This window comes from Motacilla alba, chromosome 7, assembly GCF_015832195.1.
Source record: "Motacilla alba alba isolate MOTALB_02 chromosome 7, Motacilla_alba_V1.0_pri, whole genome shotgun sequence".
Taxonomy (NCBI): Eukaryota; Metazoa; Chordata; class Aves; order Passeriformes; family Motacillidae; genus Motacilla; species Motacilla alba.
This window is the reverse complement of record NC_052022.1, coordinates 18,555,250-18,576,264: the sequence shown is the minus strand read 5'-3', so window position 1 is coordinate 18,576,264 and position 21,015 is coordinate 18,555,250. Positions and strand designations below refer to the sequence as shown.

The following is a 21,015-nucleotide window of genomic DNA, read 5'->3' as shown; positions in this document are numbered from 1 at the left end:
GCTACGTTCCAGCATGTTTTAATCATGATTAGCTGACATAAGGTAGAATAAAATTTGCTTCCTAAGGGTCAGCTGTGGCCAGCATCCTGTCAGCTTTCTGTTTACAGCTGCGTTTCCGCACAGAGCAGCTCTGCAATGCACACCAGCCCAGAGCGACAGCAGCCGCACACAGGGCTGTGCAATTGGCACAGCACAGGAGATCTGTGAGACGCAGACACATCATTAGACACTGCAAATGAGTCCTTTGCAAGGTGTCAGAACAAGGTCTACATACAGCTCAAAGACTCCTTTTTCCAAATTGTGAATTTTGCTCACAGGATTGGTGATGAGGCTGGCCCAGGTACTGGGTCCCTTCTTGCAGCAAATCAATATGTGCTGAGCCAGCACCTTGTGACACCTCCTCAGACTCAGAATTCATTAGTGCCTGTAGTAGCCTGGCTTGGGCAGCACAGGCAGAATGAAACTGGAGCTCATCTGCGCTCATTTTCAAATTAGATCACTTTAAGGGAATCTAACAGGACAGTTAAACGGAAAAGAAATCCAACATGGGGTTTAAACGGTCTCAGGAAACAAAAAAGGTACCACCTTGGGTCTGAGGCTGTGATGATTCAGAAGTGTTGGAGCTAGGGAGGTGCTCAGAGGAGCATCACCATTGTCCCTGCCCTGTCCTTACAGACAACCTGAGGCAATACTTATGGATTCCATCAGAAATGGGACACATGGTCTGACCCTGTACAAAAAATATCCTTCAGCCTGTGACCAAATGGGAGATTGTTATTACAGGAGAAACTTGTCCTGCGATAATTCTTCCAAAAATCAAGACTTTAGCAATCAAGACTGTAGGTATCTGCTTTGAAGGGGAAAAGAGAAACACGTCTCAAGGATACAGTCAAGATGAATCTTAATAAGCACAAAGTTTTTCTCATCTCTTTGTACTTGTAGGAAGAGATAGGTCAATGTCTTTGTCATTTAAAGCATCTAAAATGTCTTAACTATGGCATTACTGTACAGACTGTGGGATGATTGTTTAAAGGGTGATTTCAGTGGAACTTAACCAATTTATTTTACTAAGGTGTTCAAAAATTTTGTCATGTACTTTTAAAATCTTACTTAAGAAGTTTTGACTGCTGCAGTAATCATGTCTGAGTTAAATTTAGGTGTATGCCAGGGCCTTCATACAGTCAGTGAGCTACAACTGCAGTGTGTGCACACCCATGGCCATCAGAGCCACGGGCAGCTGGGTGGGATTTTGCAGGGTTTACAAATTAGATAACTGTCACAAGTGCTTGTGAGCAACAAACTGAAACCCCTGGCAATACTGATCAGGAAGTTTTGAATTATGAGAACTTTTTTTAGATAGATTGTAATTATTCTAATAAACAACTGTACATTATTTCACAAAGCATTGTTTAGTTCAGTGATCAAACAGAAGGGAGAATCCACAGAAGGGAGAAGCACTTGACAGAATTTTTAGTAAATTTTGTCATTTTAACAGTGAGTGCTGTGAGCAATAGTGCCTAATAAAAATCATAATGTCATTTACTCTAAAGCTGTTGTCCTGCTGAGAAAATAGCACTGCTTGTTTAAAATTGGATCAGAAATCACATTAAAACTTTTAGACATAATGGCTATGTTTTGAATTTCATAATTTTTTACATTCTTTTTGAAACAGGTCATTTTTATTTTCTGGAAGGGCAAAGTGATGCTCTGCTTTGTGGAAATAGCTCTGATGCTGGGTAAGAATGAATTTCATCATACTATTGCACTGGGTGGAAATTAGATCCACATTCCATAGATGTGCAGTTTGAGTGGGGCTTATTTTGAGTGACCACTTCCTTTCACATAAGAAAGGCTTTTATACTGGACTTAAGATCTGTATTCTTGATCCGAGCTCAGTGGACTGGTCAGGTAAACTGAGTGTTTGCATGATGAATGAGTAATTCAGTATCAATATAGCTCCTGCCTGGTTGATAAGTAAAGGAAGAGCAATACCTGATGACGAAACCTGGCAAAACATGTTATTTTGCAGTTCTGGCAGCACATATGAGTATACTGACATCCAGCTGATAATATTAAAATGACTAAATAGGTAATGTCCAGTTTGTCTTTGTAGGCAGTGCCCAGAGGGATACACTTGCGTGAAAGCTGGTAGAAACCCCAATTATGGATACACAAGTTTTGACACCTTCAGCTGGGCTTTCTTGTCACTGTTTCGGCTAATGACTCAGGACTTCTGGGAAAACCTTTATCAATTGGTGAGAAATTTTTAATGAAAAATAGACCAAGTATGTTTGTATCAGTGATGCAAAAGGACTAGAGTCTATTTTCTTATCTGAATTTTAACAGCATGAAAAACAGAACTGTTTACATATACTTGCTTATAAATGCATCATTATTTCCAGACTCTTCGTGCTGCTGGGAAGACATACATGATATTTTTTGTTCTGGTGATTTTTCTGGGCTCTTTCTATCTGATAAACCTGATCCTGGCTGTGGTCGCCATGGCCTATGAAGAACAGAACCAAGCAACCCTTGAAGAAGCAGAACAGAAGGAGGCAGAATTTCAACAGATGCTGGAACAACTCAAGAAGCAACAAGAAGCAGCACAGGTATTGTTTATGGTGTAGTAATGGTGTAGTGCAGGACTGTAAGGAAGTGAGTTTACTAGAGATATTCAACTTCTGCTTTCTGAAATTGGAAATATAAAGCACCCTGTTGGTCTTTCAAAGACTGAGCTAGATCAGAGGTTTCCTATTCTGCACTGAAGAGGGGTATATTCAAAACTAAGTATAGGTTGTTCACTCTGTTTTTCTAGTCTAGGACCATTAGCACAGTCTGCTAGATTTCTGCATTTAAAATTTACTCATGAAGGATGAGAGAAGTCTATGACCAACACATATCTTGAATCAACTGATTAATAATAATTAGAAGAAAAACCTAGGGGGAGGATACCCTATAGAAAGGGAACTGGGACTTTTGGAGTAGAAATTATGTACAAGTAAATTAAAGAAAGGAACACGTTAAGTCATGGTTTGCTCAATTCCTTCTGCATCATGGCAGGCAGCAGCAGTGGCAGCAGCAGCAGTAACAGCATCTGCAGAGTCCAGGGAGCCCAGCGCTGGAGGAGAAGCAGGAGGGCTCTCAGAAAGTTCCTCAGATGCATCAAAATTGAGCTCAAAGAGTGCAAAAGAGAGGAGAAATAGAAGGAAAAAAAGGAAACAGAAAGAACAGTCTGGAGGAGAGGAAAAAGATGAAGATGAATTTCACAAGTCTGAATCAGAAGACAGCATCAGAAGGAAAGGTTTCCGTTTGTCTATTGAAGGCAATAGACTGACATATGAAAAGAAGTATTCTTCTCCACATCAGGTATTGCCTATAGTTTTTTTCCTTAGTAAAAACATATATTTAAAGCATCATTGGGTGTTGCAAAACTACTTTAGTTTTCCTGAAGTACAGTAATATGATGCTACTGCATAAACAAAGGAAATACTGATATTTATATTAGTGTTGCTAGGGCTTGAGAGGAAGTGCTCTAGCTGCTGGATTGCCTTGTAAAAAGAACCCTCAGAATTAAACGTTAACCTCATATCTCTGTTCTTTTAATGAGATTATTTAAAAATCATATTAAAATATTATCTGATTATGTAGGTCTCCTTTCAGCATGATTATATATTGCCTGTTAAAATTCTACAGTATTTTTCTGTTATGATAACCTCAGATTTTCCTTTTGTTTCAATGATGTTTGAGCCAACATTTGTTCACTATGGGCAAGATCCTTAGTACACAAAACAAAGTGCATGTATGGACTCCCTTTTTTTCTTGGTGGGAATTAAACAACACCTATTTGACAACACCTATTTGACAACAGTTGAAAAAGGAGTGTTCAGCAGTAGCTTTGTCTTAAGAATTCATGAACAGTGATACTTCTATCTGCGAAATATATCTCTAATGAAATACATGCAAATACATACAAACAAATACAGCAGCGTGTAGCTTCTGGGTAATATGGGTTTTTAAGAAAAAAAAGAAAACCAATGCAAATCTATTAACAGCACTAAGTTTAGGGATTTCAGCTAATAATAATGTATTTTATTTACCTGCAGTCTTTGCTGAGCATTCGTGGCTCCCTGTTTTCCCCAAGGCGCAACAGCAGAACAAGTCTTTTCAGCTTCAGAGGTCGAGCAAAGGATGTAGGGTCAGAAAATGACTTTGCTGATGATGAGCACAGCACTTTTGAAGACAATGACAGCAGAAGAGATTCTCTCTTTGTGCCGCGCAGGCACGGAGAACGGCGCAACAGCAACATTAGCCAGGCCAGTAGGTCATCCAGGATGCTGGCAGTGTTTCCAGTGAATGGGAAGATGCACAGCACCGTGGATTGCAATGGGGTGGTTTCCCTGGTTGGTGGACCATCTGTTCCTACATCGCCTGTTGGACAGCTTCTGCCAGAGGTGATAATAGATAAACCAGCTACTGATGACAATGTAAGAAAGTTTTAAATAGCTCAGGCATGGTGGCCTTTTCTTACTGCACCAGCCAGTGTTTTCTACAGAATGGAACCCTTGGCAATGCTTCCTGGTTGGTCAAGCTATGAATGCTCCTGCATCTTGTAAACTCTTTAGTAAATAAAACAGCTAAGACAGATTTGCAAGCTAAGCATTTACTTACAAAGATTCACATAACTAACAAATGCAAGTCACAGTTTCCAAGTAGTAGCTATAACTTACATATTCATAAAAATGCTATGCTTCACTGTTTCAGTGTGCCATACTTTCCTTTAGCTGATCTAAAGGTCCATCTAGCTATCGTAGCTGATATACAATGGAAAATATTATACAAAAATGTTATATAACTGCAATCAATATGATGCTATATTACCACTATCAAAATTAGCATTAGTAGTTAATTTTGATATCACTCTTCCTTATCAGCCTGGTTAAAAATGTAAGGAAGTTGTCAATTCCTTTTTACCATTTATTTCTCATTCCTATATATTTTCCATCCATTTCTGGTGGAGTATTGTAGTATAGACAACAAATAGTTCATTAGAAGATCAAAGTTCAATACATACTTCTAAAAATGCAAATGGCCACGTGAACATATGAGCAGCACATATTGCTGCCATTCTCTTACCATACAAAGGTAAGAGAAAATGTCTCCAAAAAATTTCTTGCTTAGTTCAAATATGTTTACCCAGACTGCTAAAAAATACTAGCATGAGGAAGCATGAGGAAGTCAGACTTTTCTTACTTGCAACAGTTTGATTAGGAGAAAAGACTATTATGTTGCAAACTCCAGAATATCCTGTCAACAGGAACAAGAAAAAAAAATTAGTTTGCAAAATTTTGTGCAATATTTTGAACTCAGCCCTTTTCCATTTGTTTAAATTTGTTTAAATGTTTAAAGACTTTTCATATCTTAAAGAAAAAAAAATGCAAAAATTGAGTAAATAAACTCTCTGTCAATCTTGAACTGTAGGTACCTGTGACCTAATAGAATTCTAAAATTATTTAAAAGGTACTAAAAAGTAATAAAAGTCTGACATGATAAAATATGAAGTGCACGGAGCACGTGTCCAAGCTAAGACACTACTAACAGGCTTTTGTAGTATTTGCTTATCTGGTTGTTTCTTCAATGTGGTCTCACCTACTATCATTCTCTGTATAGGGCACCACGACAGAACCAGAAATGAGGAAGAGAATATCAGGATCTTTTCACGTTTCTATGGACTTCTTGGAAGATCCAGCTTTAAGGGAAAGAGCCATGAGTATTGCTAGCATCCTCACAAACACTGTGGAAGGTGTGTGCTATGCATAGCTTAATATTTAATCCTGTTTTTCCTATAGATTTCTAAAAGTTTGAGTTGAAACTTAAAAACAGATTTAAAATAGCTTAAGTACAGATAACATCCAACAAACTGACATATATTTATCAGTAAACTCAAAGCTCTTTATTTATTAAGGTTATTACATAACTAAGGATTAAAGTTATTACATAAGGAAGCATTTCTATCTCATTGTTTTGTCACCATCTAACTCACGTGCATGGTCATAACTGAGTGGGTACTTATGCACAGTAATTAAAAATGTATTATTGGACACAAAAAAACCACTGAACATTTTTCAAATACATGCAACTATTATTAAAATATGTAAGCATTTTTGCAGTTATATTTATTCAGTCATTCTGTAAAGCTATTCTAGGTGATCAGATTTTTTTTTCTTGAATTCAGAACGAACATTTTCACTTAAATGCTACAAATTTCAGAATAAAAATATTTACATACTTGAACAGTAGGTGGGAGAAACAAGCTGAAGTGTAATCAAGGAAAAATTAAATACATAATACAAACCCATGCATAAATTGATGCTGATTGGCATAGTGATTGTAATACAAAGTTGTGCTTGACAGATAAGCTTTGAACATAGCAAATATATTCAATAGCAATTTTTAAAGGCTTTCCTTAAAAGCCCTGTGGAATGGGGGCTTAAAGGAGCCCTCCAATGCAGACTGAAAACTTGACTGGTACAATTCATATTGGAATGAGGAATGTTAGAGAAATCACATAGTTACAAATATAAACTTTCTTTTCCCCACAGAACTTGAAGAATCGAGACAGAAATGCCCACCATGCTGGTATAAATTTGCAAATATTTTCTTGATCTGGGACTGCAGTCCACATTGGTTAAAAGTTAAGCATATTGTCAACTTAGTGGTAATGGACCCATTTGTTGACCTGGCTATTACAATCTGCATTGTTTTGAATACACTCTTTATGGCTATGGAGCATTATCCAATGACCGACGAATTCAATCATGTACTTTCAGTTGGAAATTTGGTAAGTTTGTTGGGGTTTTGCATTCATTATTTGGAAGGAAATATGCCTGTTATAAGTGAAGGAAAAGATTTTAACAGCTTTTTGGATATTTATCGGCCTTCTGGTATAAGTATCAGAACATTTTTGGAAATTTGACTGTCAACCCTGACTCATGTAGCTTAGGATACTGTAAAATCAATATACTGCTGTGTTCTGCAAAATCAAATTAAAAATTTGAAAACTGGCTCCAATGCTACATTAAGTAAAGTCCATCTTAAGCAGAATTTGATTTGTGTAACTACTAAAGGAAGTGCGTTGTTTCCATGAAACAGACACTATGCAAATAAATGCAGTGTTAATTTCTCAATCACTACAATACAAATCTTTAAATTATGAATGTGTTTTTAATTGCTGTTTCCTGAGCAGAAACCTACAATAGCAAAAAGATCCCTTTAAAATCATTTCTAGAATTTTCTTGTGCAAAAGTCTTTTTACATGGATCAGTGGATTGTTTTCTTTCTATGTTTTATGTAAAGAAATATCCCACAGTACTTTTTCCTCTCCTATTTTTTATTGTTTTTATCCTCTGATAATTAGTAAGATGTATTTTCCTCAGGTTGTCAGCTGTATTTTCTCCCTTTCTCTCTGCTTCAAAAAGATAAATTAATCAAGATTTCATGTGTTAACTTTTTGTAGCTATCCTGCTTTTGAACTGACAGGTTTGATCAGATATAAGTATCTGCAGCTACAGTCCTACTTTATCTCCTTTAAGAATTGATTTCTTATAATGTGATTTTTAATAATCCTTGTTTTGTAATGAGCAACAAATAGTTCATGGAAATAACTATGGAATGTAGGGGGTAGAATGAACAGAAAATTGTACAGCTGATTTTCATATACTTAATATAAAGGAAATGCTTAACCTCTGTTTCCTAATAAAAAGTAAAATCTTGTATTGTAGCATTTTATAGGTTTGTTTCCCAACCAAAAAAATTCCACATAAATCTTGGTGTACCTCTGACTACAAAGGGAGTGTGAGAGAACCTGTCTATAAGCACCTCATTCTTGCAGTTTTAGGCTCCCTGACATAAACCTCTTCTGCAATAGAGAGGATCTTGGACGTTGCCTGCTCCAGTAGCTCCACTTTAAAACTTCTTGTGCTGTTCTGATTGTTAGGAACCTGTCAGCATTTCAAACTGTATAATTCCTTTGTCTTTCTCAGGGGTTCCACTCCTGCATCTTAAAATTTGGTAACCTTTCCCTCTCTGGTGTTTGTAACTAGAGTATATTTAAAGGCTGTAACAATCTATCTTGAGTATTGGTGTTCCTAAGCAAAGCAAGTCAGACTTCTTTCCTGTCTCCTGATTATCCCACTTAGATTATTCTGTTTTGCTGTCCTATTTTCTTTTCAGCTTGCTGAAAAATGGGTTATCAAAACCAGAAAAAAAAATCCAAAACCAGAAAACCTGTCAGAGCAGGGCTCAAGCAGTTTTTAACAGTGACTTTAGTACATTACTATCCTAGAAGAAATTCTCCCAAGACTTCTCTCAAAGCTACTCAGGCTTATTACTTTGGTGGGTCTTAAATATAAATTCCTACTTCATTCAGCATAGAAGCTCATGATGAGAAACCACTATCAGCAGCACTTTGTTTAAAATGCATTCTTAAATGCTTTTTTATTCCTGACATTGAAGTGTCTGAGCCAACCAACTTTGCTGCTATTTCTGGGCACACCCAAGTAGAAGTTATTCAGCTTCAGGAAACTGTCGTGTATCAGAACATCATAATGTATCTCAGTTGCTGTATCAAGTGAGGTACATGATAATATACCATTTATTCATCTAGTATAAATAATCACAGCTCTGTTGAACTGAATTATAGGCAGGTCATAGCAGGCAAGAAGCTGCCCCCCTGCAGTCTTAGATTTGGCCTAATTTGTAATTTGTATACCAAGAAAGCACTATACCATATAATTTCTTGGAAAGCATTCTGGTTTATGTTCTGAAAATCAAATCTGGGACATTATACAGCACATGAGAAAGTCTATATCCTTAGAAAGTTGATATAGGATTTTAAATGTCATAAAACAGAAGTTTATGTAATTTGCTTAGTATAAAATTTAATTAATAGAAAAATTACCTGATTTTCTGACACTTGTTAAGGGAAGATGGGCATAATAAATCACAACAGTAAATGTAACTATTTTTAAGTATTGCTTTTGGATAAGACATAGTTTAAATTAAATTAGATCTGGAGTATTATGTTTCACCTTGAAATAACAAACTGCCCTTTGAACTCAGGTCTTCACTGGAATCTTCACAGCAGAAATGTTTCTCAAGATAATTGCAATGGATCCTTACTATTATTTCCAGGAAGGCTGGAATATTTTTGATGGCTTTATTGTAACCCTTAGCTTGGTTGAACTTGGTCTTGCGGATGTGGAAGGACTATCTGTTCTTCGATCATTCAGATTGGTAAATACACTTCAATTGTACTGATTTTTCAATGAGGCTTCATTAAAATAATTTTATTTTTGTCTTAAAAATTTCCTTGATGTTTGCCATGATACTGATCCTGAGGACAGTTTCATTAGCACAAATTCTTACTAATTGTGGTATCTTACAGTCTTCAGTGGAAATTGATAGAGATTCAGACAGATAGCAGTGGGTGCCCTGGGCCTATTTCCAAAGTATCTATTGTATATACTCACTTGAAACATCCCACTATGCAGAAATAAATTGACTCACTACAGGTATTATGCTCTGATTGGCATAACAGGAACAGATCTCTACAAATACTATTTGAAAAATTGTCCAGATTACTTTAACAGGTTAACCCTAGAATTTAAGTTCAAATCAGTAGCTTCTTTGGCATTTAGTAAAAGCTGTGCTTTGAGAATATCAAATAACAATTTTACAAATTTTTCTTGAGGGAAACTTCCATCTTAATGCTTTTAGACAAGATGATACCCTCTGAACAATCCAACTAAAGGCATATTTTGCAGCAATATTCTTCCACACATTAACTTCAAAATATCCTTGTATCTTTCTGGTTCTCCTAACAATATTTTTCTTTCCTTCCAGTTGCGAGTTTTCAAATTGGCAAAATCCTGGCCAACACTAAATATGTTGATAAAAATCATTGGTAATTCCGTGGGGGCGCTGGGGAATCTGACCCTGGTGCTGGCCATCATCGTGTTCATTTTTGCTGTGGTTGGGATGCAGCTCTTTGGGAAAAACTACAAGGAATGTGTCTGCAAAATTGCAAGTGACTGTGTGCTCCCTCGCTGGCACATGCAAGATTTCTTCCACTCTTTCCTGATTGTATTCCGAGTGCTGTGTGGAGAATGGATAGAAACCATGTGGGACTGCATGGAGGTTGCTGGCCAAGCCATGTGCCTTACAGTCTTCATGATGGTCATGGTGATTGGAAACCTGGTGGTATGTAATCAAAGTGTTAACAAAAAATCATTTGGCAAGAGAGTGGTCACAGTCCTGAAGTGAACTAAGTGCTCTGGCTCTGCTTCAACAAAGTACTTTAGCAGGTGGTTTCAAGAAATGCTTAAAGTTAAGCTTAAGAGCTTTTTTGGATAGAGAACAAAATATTCTGCCATGTCAAAATCCTAAGAATGTCAGAGTGGGCACTTAAGAATGTGACTAATTTCTCTTTTGGCCCTTTGAAAATATTTTGTGCTCCAAATAATTTTAGTTTATGGGCTCTTTATAAACAATTTGCTGTGGTTTTTAAATTATTTATACCGTATGGTTAGTCACCTGAATAATCTAATTTCTGTTGTGTGATGGGCTAAATTAAACTTTTTAATGATGCTGAACAGCAAATCTGACAGCTCCATTTTTAGATTATAAGCTTTGACACCAAAATATTTACATACTGTGGGGAATTCAGCATTTACACATTTACACATTTACACATTTACAGATATTTGTCAGTTGTACAAATATTTCTGAACAGTGAGCAGGACCTATGCTAAGTGAAATAAGCTTGGTTTTTATGGAGAAGAGAAAAATTTTTGAGGGTACTTTTTTGGTTATGGTGAATTATTGGGATTTTAGTCTTTGATGTCAAAAATAGGACATTTTTAAATAAAATAAATGTTATTTTAAAAAATAAACTCTAGAACATCTTTTTTTTTAATCTTTCTGCAGGTACTGAACTTATTTTTGGCCTTGCTCTTGAGCTCATTTAGTGCAGACAACCTTGCTGTGACAGATGACGATAATGAAATGAACAATCTCCAGATTGCTGTGGCCAGAATGCAGAAAGGCATAGATTATGTGAAGAGAAAAGCACGTGAATTCATCCAAAAAGCTTTTGTTAAAAAACAGAAAGCTTTAGATGAAATCAAGCCACTTGAAGATTTAAACAACAAAAATAGCTGTATTTCTAACCATACAACCGTGGAACTAAGCAAGGACCATGACTACATTAAAGATGCAAATGGAACCACCAGTGGTATAGGCACAGGCAGCAGTGTGGAAAAATACATAATTGATGAGAGTGATTACATGTCATTCATAAACAACCCAAGCCTCACTGTGACAGTGCCCATTGCTGTGGGTGAATCCGACTTTGAAAATCTAAACACAGAAGAATTTAGTAGTGAATCAGACCTGGAAGAAAGCAAAGAGGTATTTAGATATTTTTTGCATTCTCTCTGATCTTTTGTGGGTCTTTGTTATGTGGGATTTTGTTTGATTGTTTAGGTTGTTTTGTTTTACTTCTCATAAGCCAGTGTATTCAATTCTTAATCATTTATTTTGACATTTCTTTGTAGAGAGGCATAAATGAGTGTATAAAGGAGGACTTAATTCTTGATGAACAGAAGTGTGAGAAAGAGTTAAAAACTTTTAGCCTCCTAGAGGGGATAAGAGGCCATGTAATGGGAGACTCAACTAATCCATAAAACCTATGCATGGCCCACATGGTATTTATAACAACTTGTAGGGGACAGTGCCTTAGCCAGTGTTATTCCACCAGAAATTTTTGTTTGCCTTCTGTGAAAAGAGTCCCATGAGGAGTACCATACATCTTCTCTCTGCTTCTTGAAAAAGCATATATAAACTGGAAAATGTGTTACAACAGGTTTTGGATTTTTAGGATGAGAATTAGCTTAAGTGCAATCTTCTTTTTTTTTTCTTTTTTTTTTTTTTAATTTGGTTTCCAGCTTATGCCTCACTCTCTTTATACTCATCATGTTGTCGAAAATTTGTTGATAAAACACAATCTGGTTTTTTTGTGGGCTTAAACTACCTCAGCCTTATTGTATGCAGATTCTGCTTCACTCTGAGCTAGACTTTCAGCAATTTTAATCTGGATTTACTAACCCCTAAAGTATGGCCCTCTCTGCTTTTTTTCCTCCTTCCTCTGAGCTCCCAACTCATTTTTGTAGTTATTTTTAGCCTCTTACCTGATTTTCAGTAGACACTACAAATTCCTGTATGTTTTTTTAAGCTTCATTATTTCTATTTAGGTCAAGAGATCATTATTACTTATTGCTTGTTGTGGTCATAAATCCTCTCATATTTAGCATTACCCACATTTTTCAGTTTAAAGAACAACCTTATTTGAAGTCTGATCTGTTACTGAAACACCTTCTATTTAATAGATTGATAGAGTATAGGAGGAAAACCAGACTGTATAAATTTCTCAGATGTTTATCAACCATTTACTTATGTTGCATTCTAGAACATTCAAAAACATTGCCTAATTTACTTATTCCAGAATCAAATAATATTTGCCTTTAAATGATTTACTGTTCATTTGTGATGCTTCTTTCCTTTACAGAAATTAAACTCATCCAGTTCATCTGAAGGCAGCACAGTTGATATTGGACTTCCTGCAGAAGAACAACCAGAAGCTGAACCTGAAGAAGCCCAGGAGCCAGAGGCCTGCTTCACAGAAGGTATTTGGGAGAAAAGCACTAGTAATAATTATTAATAGAATTACAGGACCATTTTCTATGTAAGTGAAGTGTTAAGATTTACGAATCATATTACCCTTTTTTTAGTGTTTAAGCTCTGATTATTAGCAGTAGTACTTTTAGTCCGTAATATATTACAAGGAAACTGATCCCACAATTAAACTATGTATTGGATAAACAGGTAAGAAAACATTTTATTGAAAATGTATGTCAATTTTTAAAATAAGAAAAATATGGTATCGAAAGTTTTGTTTTAGTATGTTACCATACTTTCAGACTTTAGTTACAGATAATAAACACACTGTTTAAAAATATTCTTCACAGATATCTAAGTGCTTTATAAAGTAGACATTACTACAATAGCTGTTTAGTAATGAATAGGAACTGCACCTAGATGGTCCTCTGAAAAATGCTAAATGAATCTTCTACAAATTGGCAAAAGGAGAAGGAAGAGCCTTGTATGCCACCTGGAGAAAGAACAGTCTAACCTGGTGGACTCCTTCATCTTTCATTCTTCCTTCTATTGGCCCACAATTCAATAAAACTCCAATCTGGTCATAAATGTTTTTCCAATGGCATTTCCTTGGGAGAAACCTCATGGATGTGTGCATGTGAAGGAGGTGGAGAAAGAAATACTTTTTCAAACAGTAATATATGGATACAAATGCCATTTTTGTTATCTGTAAACAAAAGTTAGGTTTAGGTATTGGAGAATAAATGCTATTGTCTGGTTGAATTACTTCTGGACATGATAACAGATCATTCTTTAGAAATTTGCATTGAACGTAAGAGGTAGTACTGTAACAGTCTAGGATTGGTCATGGAAAATACCATTATTTATTACTAGTATTTTTCTCCATAAAATTCAGCAGCTAAATCATAAAAGTGTAAAATAAATTTGGGGCAGAAGTTAGAGAAATTAGCTGGTACTGAAAAGCTCAGAACCCAGACAAGAGGCTTGAAATTTTTTCATTCAATGAAAATTAACAATCAACATTGTCTGAATTGAGTATCCTGAACAAAAGAAGGTACAGTTTAATATAATTTGCTCATATCTTACTACATCAACCTACCTGACATTTGGATGAGTTTGTAAATTTTAACTCTTATTTTGTATTCTGTAATTTGGCTTTGTGTTTGATGGACTTTTATCTTTTCGTGCGCAATGTATTGAGCTATTGAGCACTTCTTGATAAATGAGAAATGCATTCTTCTCACTTGTTCATTCATTTAACTGAAAAATCAAGTTGTTTCAATGTTTTTTGGTTTTTTTTTTTCTTTGAGGAAAAATAAGGTTATCTAGGTAAAAATCTATTGGGTTTTTACTAACTAGCACAGTAAAGATAGCATTGCATCATTAACAGAATGCATAACCACAATTAATCCAACTCAACAAATTCTCTCCTTGTTTTCCTCCTCTCATTATATACAACGTTCTAAAGGCTGTGTAAGAAGGTTCAAGTGCTGTCAAGTAAGTATAGAAGAAGGGAGAGGAAAGCAGTGGTGGAACCTTAGAAAAACCTGCTTCAGGATTGTTGAACACAACTGGTTTGAGACTTTCATTGTTTTTATGATTCTCCTCAGTAGTGGAGCTCTGGTAAGTAAACATGAACAAAATGTTTCCATGTTGTCAGAAAAGTCCTTAAAATTGTCTCTTCTAACACTGCTTTAACTTAACACAATTCCATGTCTTCAAATGGTAGGACTAAATTTTATTCAGGCCTTGGGAAAAACAGCAAAAACAGTCTCTTCTTGACAACATGTAGAAAAATGAACAGACATCAGTGATTAGAGAGACCCTACCTCCGTTCCTGGAAGTGGCAGTGATATGCCTCAGGCAGAGAGAAACCACATGTGAAGAAGAGAACATGCTAAACTTTCTTATTTGAGTGTGCTCTCTCCTTTCTCTGCTGTTTACTGACGTAGCTAAGGGAAAAAGACTGTCACTGTTGAGTGTTTGGAACCATAATGGCATAAACAGTTCGAAACACCTTGCAAGGGCCAGGGCTGGCTTATATGCAGTCCTATAAATGCTGTGTGCTAGAACAGCAAAAAAAAAAAAGCTAAGACTGCCTGGGAGTTTTTAATTCCTTTCTAAGAATAAGAATTGATTATTTAGACTTAGAATTCAGCTTCTATTTACTCATGTAGACTGAAGGGACATCTGCAAAAACATGAATTTGCTCTAACAACCATGCAAGGGCAGAATAAAAGGAAGCCAACCATAATAAAAATCTATAACAATAAATTAAATAAACCCTAACAGTAATATGTTTTTTCAAAAATAAAAATAATGTTGAAAAATAAAGAAATTTTTGATGAATTTTAAAATTAAAGTGAGCCTGTATAAATACACTGAGGTGATGTTTCTTAGGCAAACTATATATGCAAATAATGCAGAGCATATCTAGCATCTTCCGTGACAGATTTAATTACCCTCTGGCAAATTACTTAACTCCTACATAATAAACAAAATTGTGTTTCAAAATTGTATTATAAGCTCATTAGACCATTAGCTCATTAGACTGCCAACGCTTTAAAATACTGTTAATACTGTTAGCAGTTTATGATAATACCTACCACTAGTTTCAGCTACATCTCTAAGAATTATTCTGCTTTTGTTTGGTCTAATTTTGACACAATCATTAGAAAAACAACTTTTATACAATGCCATGAGACACCTTCCCTGTCATTTAAAATCCTCTAAATAAGATCAAGTTTACTCCATTGAATTTTGGTTCATACAACTCACTGGAGAAAATCTTCAGTGACAAGAAATTTACATGAGAAAAGTAGTGGAAGGAGATCTGAAAAAGGTGAATTTCTATTACTATATTTAGAGGAAGTGTGAGACAAGATCCCACGGTGTTAATACCTCATGCTTGTGAGCCTAAGGTGTGTCATGCAAAGACCCTTTATTTTGTGAAAACGTTTCAAAGACCAATCCCATGGATTGGCCCAAGCCTCTGTCGATGTGAGACTCTGCTCTCCCTTTAAAGTCCGTTGCGATAGTGAAAGGGTCTCTTTGTACCTACCAGCTCTGCATCCCATATTCACCCCAAGGCCATGCTGCAGACAAATCTCACTGTTATCACGGCCAGGAAATGCAGCAGGCAGGGCAGGCTCTCCCCAGGCTCCGGCAGGGAGCAGACACATTTCCCTGCCAGGAGCGCTGCTCACTCAGCCCCTGGCATCCCCCACCTGAACCAAGGAAATGGCAAGTGCTGAATTCCCAGTTCTCGTGCATACAGGAGTGTCAGGTACCACAGTGCCTGATGCGAGTAACCAGAATTACACAGATCTTAGCTTGATGTCTGATATACAAACACTATTCATTTCAACTGACAGATGTCAAGTGGTTCAAAAGCAGGCTGAGTAAAAATGAATGTTAGTATCAAAAAATATCCAAATCTTTGCAAGCTAGGAGATCATTCCAGTTCTTCCAGCCTGATAAAATCAGTCAGTCTCCATAAGAAATAATAGCATAATTGAAATTTGAAAGCAATTAAAGGGAAAAAAATATATGAAAAGCAGGAGCTATTTGTTTTTTCAATTGTCTAAAAATGAGAACACAAAAAGCGTAAATAACATTGCAAGGAGCTCAGAAATGCTATGTATTTCATAAAATGTGAATAATAAAGCAGGTAATTGATTGAAGATAAATAATTACTTTTTTAAGAAAGGAAGAACTTATTTTAAGATTTATAACTTAAATTTTTTAGCAAGCCAGAGGACTTAAAAACAAAAAGTAGCTTGTGTTGTCATTATCCTCAAAATTGTACAGCTATGGCCCTGGACTTTGTAGTTGGATCTACCTACATACAAGCCAAATGATCTGAGCAGAATTCAGTTCAGGCACAACACTTGGCAGAATCAATTCTATTTGTCAATATGCAATATGATCTGAGAAGAATAATTCACTATCAGCAATAAATAAATAAATACATTTTTTGAAATCCCTGACCAGTGTAGTGGTTGCTGTGTAATATCTGCTTCTTCTTCCTGTGAGATGGAAAATATATTTCCATAGGGAAAAAACAAATATATTTTGAGTTACCAGAAAAAGAAGCATTAGATAGAAATGACATGTCCTTGCCATTTCTTCAATATTGTTGCCTTTTTTTTGTTGCCTTTTTTCGTTTGTTGTGTTAAGACCTGAAGCATGTGCAGTAACAAAAAATAACCTATCTTTGAATGTTTATACTCACAGGCTTTTGAAGACATATATATTGAACAACGTAAAACTATCAAGACCATGCTGGAATATGCTGACAAGGTCTTCACTTACATCTTCATTCTGGAAATGCTGCTGAAGTGGGTGGCCTATGGCTACCAAACATATTTTACCAATGCCTGGTGCTGGCTGGACTTCCTGATTGTCGATGTATGTAGTGCATTTCCTAGGTGACACTTTTATATTTATCTGGTAATTTTTAAACTTACTTTCTCTGCAGCCATAATATCTATTAATGCCAACTAGTTTATTTTTCAATTTGAAAAGTAAGGTAGCTGGGAAAATTGCCTTGCTGTGTTAAGAGAGACTGGAATTCCTCCTGCTGAACAGAAGGACCTCGCATGGAGCCCCCAGGCAGCTGGGGGGTTTATCCCAACACTGCTGTTGAAAGAGGTCATCCTACCTTGCATTTTGGCCTGGGCTGTTTCCTCCCACCTTCAGACCCATCATTCCTCCTGCTGTGGTCTAGGTTGAACCCAGCATTCAGATGTGTGTCTGATCCACCAGATATCAGACAACCATCTGAATCAAAACCCCTCTGGCAAGGAAATGAACAGCATGTCCACAAATTCTGGCATATGGATAAATTAGGGCTCCACTAGGAAAGCAAGATATATCTCTAGCCCTGGAAGTGTGGTTTCATTAGTATTGAAGTCCAATAAGTACTACTGAGCTTGCAGTCTTAACAGGCATGTTGGAAATCTTTGCTGCAAGGGTTATCTCATAGTTCTAGCTCTACAGTACTGTGCTGTGAGATGGGAGAGAACATTTCTTGATGCATTGATACAGTTACGGAGCATTTAAGAATATCCTAAGTATACTCCCTGGGGAAAAACCTCCAGTGTGCAGGAATGTTTACTGTTTCTACAGCTCATGAATTTCTGTGGGTGAACCTCAAATACTATGTTCTACAGAGGTACAAAACCAGAACCAGTCACTATATTTTCAAGACACTTATTTCTGGTAAAACATATACAAAAACCAAGTACGGAACAAGCTCAGTTTTAAAATTAAGATTCTTTTTGTCCTGGTTTCAATGACTTAGAAATGAACAATGAATAGACAAAAAGAGACCTTTATAAGAATTTATTGTCCCAAAATATTGCCAAAAATCCAACACTTTCTCAATGTGTTCCCATCATACAAGGGCTAATCAGAGCATCAGAACAATTAATTTCCTTCAGTTTGTTGGTTTTATCTTGGTTTGGTTCTTTTTTATTGGTGTTTACAACATTTTTGATTCATGTACATTGTGGTTTAAATATATTGAGTATTCAACTCCAGATATACAGCTACAGATAGCCATGTTTCATACAAAGAAAGTACCCTCTCTCAGAAAACACTTTGCTCTTTAGTATTGAAATTCTCAAAATGGATACCTAAGTGACACCTGCAACAAAAAAGCTTGAACAAGCATGCAAGCAGAAGCAGCTGTTCATTTTTAAAACTAATTTTCTCTAATATTTGACCTTATTTAAATCATACTATCCCAAACAGCCATCTTGTGAATGTGAAAATGTGAATGCATCATTATATGAAGGTATAGTACATATTCAAGTGTCTGAATTGGTTCATGATATATGCTGGATTTACACACGTGGATATTTTCTTTAGTTTTCCTTTAGATTATGGCAACTTGAAAGTTTTTAGTAATATGATGAATGTCCTGGAAAAAAGAAATTTAGATTTCAAAAGAACCAAGTTTTGTGGTTGCTAGAGCAGCTGAAAAGTTCAGAAAAGCTATTAACTTTTAAAAGTAAGAATTGCACATATAGTGCTTGTTTTTAACCATGAGCACAGTCCTATAATTTTCTTTACCTGATACATTGTTCTTTATAATGAAAGAGTATATGAGAACATTATGCTATTTTTGGCCCAATAAATAGTTAAGGAATTAGAACAGCATAATAAGGGAAGATTTAGGGGAAATGGGAAACAAACAGAAAGTAATATTTTGGACAGGAGCCACAGCAAATGTGGAGAATGTGGTATTTTGCACTGAGGTAATGTAGGGACATGGAATATTTAAAGGCCTGTCAAAATCTTCCACCAATGGAATTGTTCTTCTAAGGTCTTAGAAACAGCATAGTCCAGGTTAATTTCAGCTTGTAAAGTTCATAATTTCAGCAGTCAGGCAAAAGGATTAGTCAGTATAACTGCCTATAGCAAAAATAATCCTTTTTACCAATTTTCAGAGGAGCAATGTTGTTCTGTGACCCATGTGTAGCTCAGCACAAAATTCAATCACTTCCCTTTCAGTTGTGAGCAATGAAATGACATTATCAACCACAATTACTGATCCCAACAGTATTGTAAAACAAAGAAAAAATGTGACCAATATTTAAATTGGTAAAAAGGAGAGATTAATATAATTCAGGTTTTGTGGTTTTAAATGTCCTCAGATCAGTAGCAAAGGATGACATTCAGAAGTACTAATGTTTCCAGATTTTAGTTATCTTATGATATTTTTGTTTGTTTGCTTACCTATTCACCTTTCATATTGCTTCTTTCTTCTTTTTTTTTTTTTTTTAACTTGAAAGACTCCCTATTCCTGAAGAAAGTGATCCAAAATTAGACTCTTCTAACGAAGTGTATATCTCACATCTATGGTATGTAAAGTAGAATGTACCACATAATAATTGTTACTTTCCTGTTTTCATATAGGTCTCTTTGGTTAGCTTAACAGCAAATGCATTGGGTTACTCTGAACTTGGTGCCATTAAGTCCCTTAGGACACTAAGAGCTTTGAGACCTCTAAGAGCTTTGTCACGATTTGAAGGCATGAGGGTAAGACAACGTGAAAGTGTCTGAAACTATGCATGCATAGAAAGAATACATGCATGCACAACAAGGAATGACAAGTCCATGCAGAAAGGCTGCCCTATCTTTTTATTGCATATCTTTTACTAACAGATAAGCAAAAAGCTTCATCCATTCACCTAAATCCATATACAGTTAGCACATAGAACTTATATTCATTAAGGTTACTTTACTTTCTAGCCAATCTCAGGAGTTTTTCATATGAGTTTTTGAAATTGCCAACTATGAACTCTCTTAGCAGAGTGCTAATAATAAATAAAACGTAACACAATTGTATTGATTTCTTTACTGATAAATATATCAAAATATTTATACAGGAATCTAATTTAGCATTAGTTAACAAAGATATTTTCTCCTAGAAATTGAACTTCTTCATTTTTCATTATATTTTATAAACCTCCTTTAATCTAACCCCATTGAATTTCATTAGATGATATTACAGATACATTCATATTTGCTAGTGGTTTAAATCTATTTCTGAGTTTGGCTGACTTAAAAAGCAAATCACGTTATTTGAGTCCTCTATAAAGTTCATTTTGTAAGGTAAATGCTTCTTATACTTCAACTAATCTCTATTCAATATTCAATACAATGTATAGAAAGTTATTTCTTGCTACTCTGAGTAATGTAGAGGCCCTGCTTACTATTCATCTCACTCAAGAAGGCATTTTGACTTATTTTTTCATTTGTTTATACCTTCTGTTCCGTAAAGCCACTGAATACAAACTAACTCTATATGCATGTCAATGAAATATGCTTGAAGAGAATGCTTTTTCCTGCGTCATGGAAACATAAGAGGAAACAATGCAAAATCTTTAGAAAAAGTCTAAGATTAATGAAGTCAAACTGAGGCTTCAAGTTCTTTTCCTGAAATTGTATTTAGCAGACCACCTATCTCCACTTCAGAAGGCAGCAAAAAATACATTGCTAACCAATAATTACTGAATTAATAAATTTCAGCTTCATGCAGCATATTGACTTTTAACAGTTTTCGCCTTATATGAAACTCATGAAGTGATATTCAGCAGGGTAAGAGCTGGTCAAGTACCACAGAATATGCAACTATTTGATTTAGCCATTTTCTCTTTGTCTTTCTTTGTACATACTGTTCATGAACATTCAGATAAATGTATGTGGTTTTGTGCAGAGAAATGTTGGGAAACTGCTGTCAGCATTATGTTTTTAATGATGTTCTGGTCAGCT

General features: G+C 35.7%; 1 protein-coding gene across 6 annotated transcripts in view; it reads left to right on the top strand.

The window, feature by feature from the left end:
- The window catches only part of LOC119703008 (sodium channel protein type 1 subunit alpha), an 86,922-nt gene that overhangs the window by 43,783 nt on the left and 22,124 nt on the right, over nt 1-21,015 (top strand). For 4 of the 6 annotated variants that reach the window (XM_038142040.1, XM_038142038.1, XM_038142037.1 and 1 more), the window contains 14 exons: nt 1,673-1,736; nt 2,114-2,255; nt 2,403-2,609; nt 3,061-3,366; nt 4,104-4,484; nt 5,668-5,800; nt 6,600-6,838; nt 9,118-9,291; nt 9,901-10,257; nt 10,984-11,466; nt 12,623-12,740; nt 14,201-14,355; nt 16,969-17,142; nt 19,657-19,779. In XM_038142040.1, coding sequence (XP_037997968.1) covers nt 1,673-1,736; nt 2,114-2,255; nt 2,403-2,609; nt 3,061-3,366; nt 4,104-4,484; nt 5,668-5,800; nt 6,600-6,838; nt 9,118-9,291; nt 9,901-10,257; nt 10,984-11,466; nt 12,623-12,740; nt 14,201-14,355; nt 16,969-17,142; nt 19,657-19,779 — 3,056 coding nt within the window. The remainder of the gene's footprint in view (nt 1-1,672; nt 1,737-2,113; nt 2,256-2,402; nt 2,610-3,060; nt 3,367-4,103; nt 4,485-5,667; nt 5,801-6,599; nt 6,839-9,117; nt 9,292-9,900; nt 10,258-10,983; nt 11,467-12,622; nt 12,741-14,200; nt 14,356-16,968; nt 17,143-19,656; nt 19,780-21,015) is intronic. The other 2 variants (XM_038142042.1, XM_038142041.1) reach the window with 1 other exon arrangement.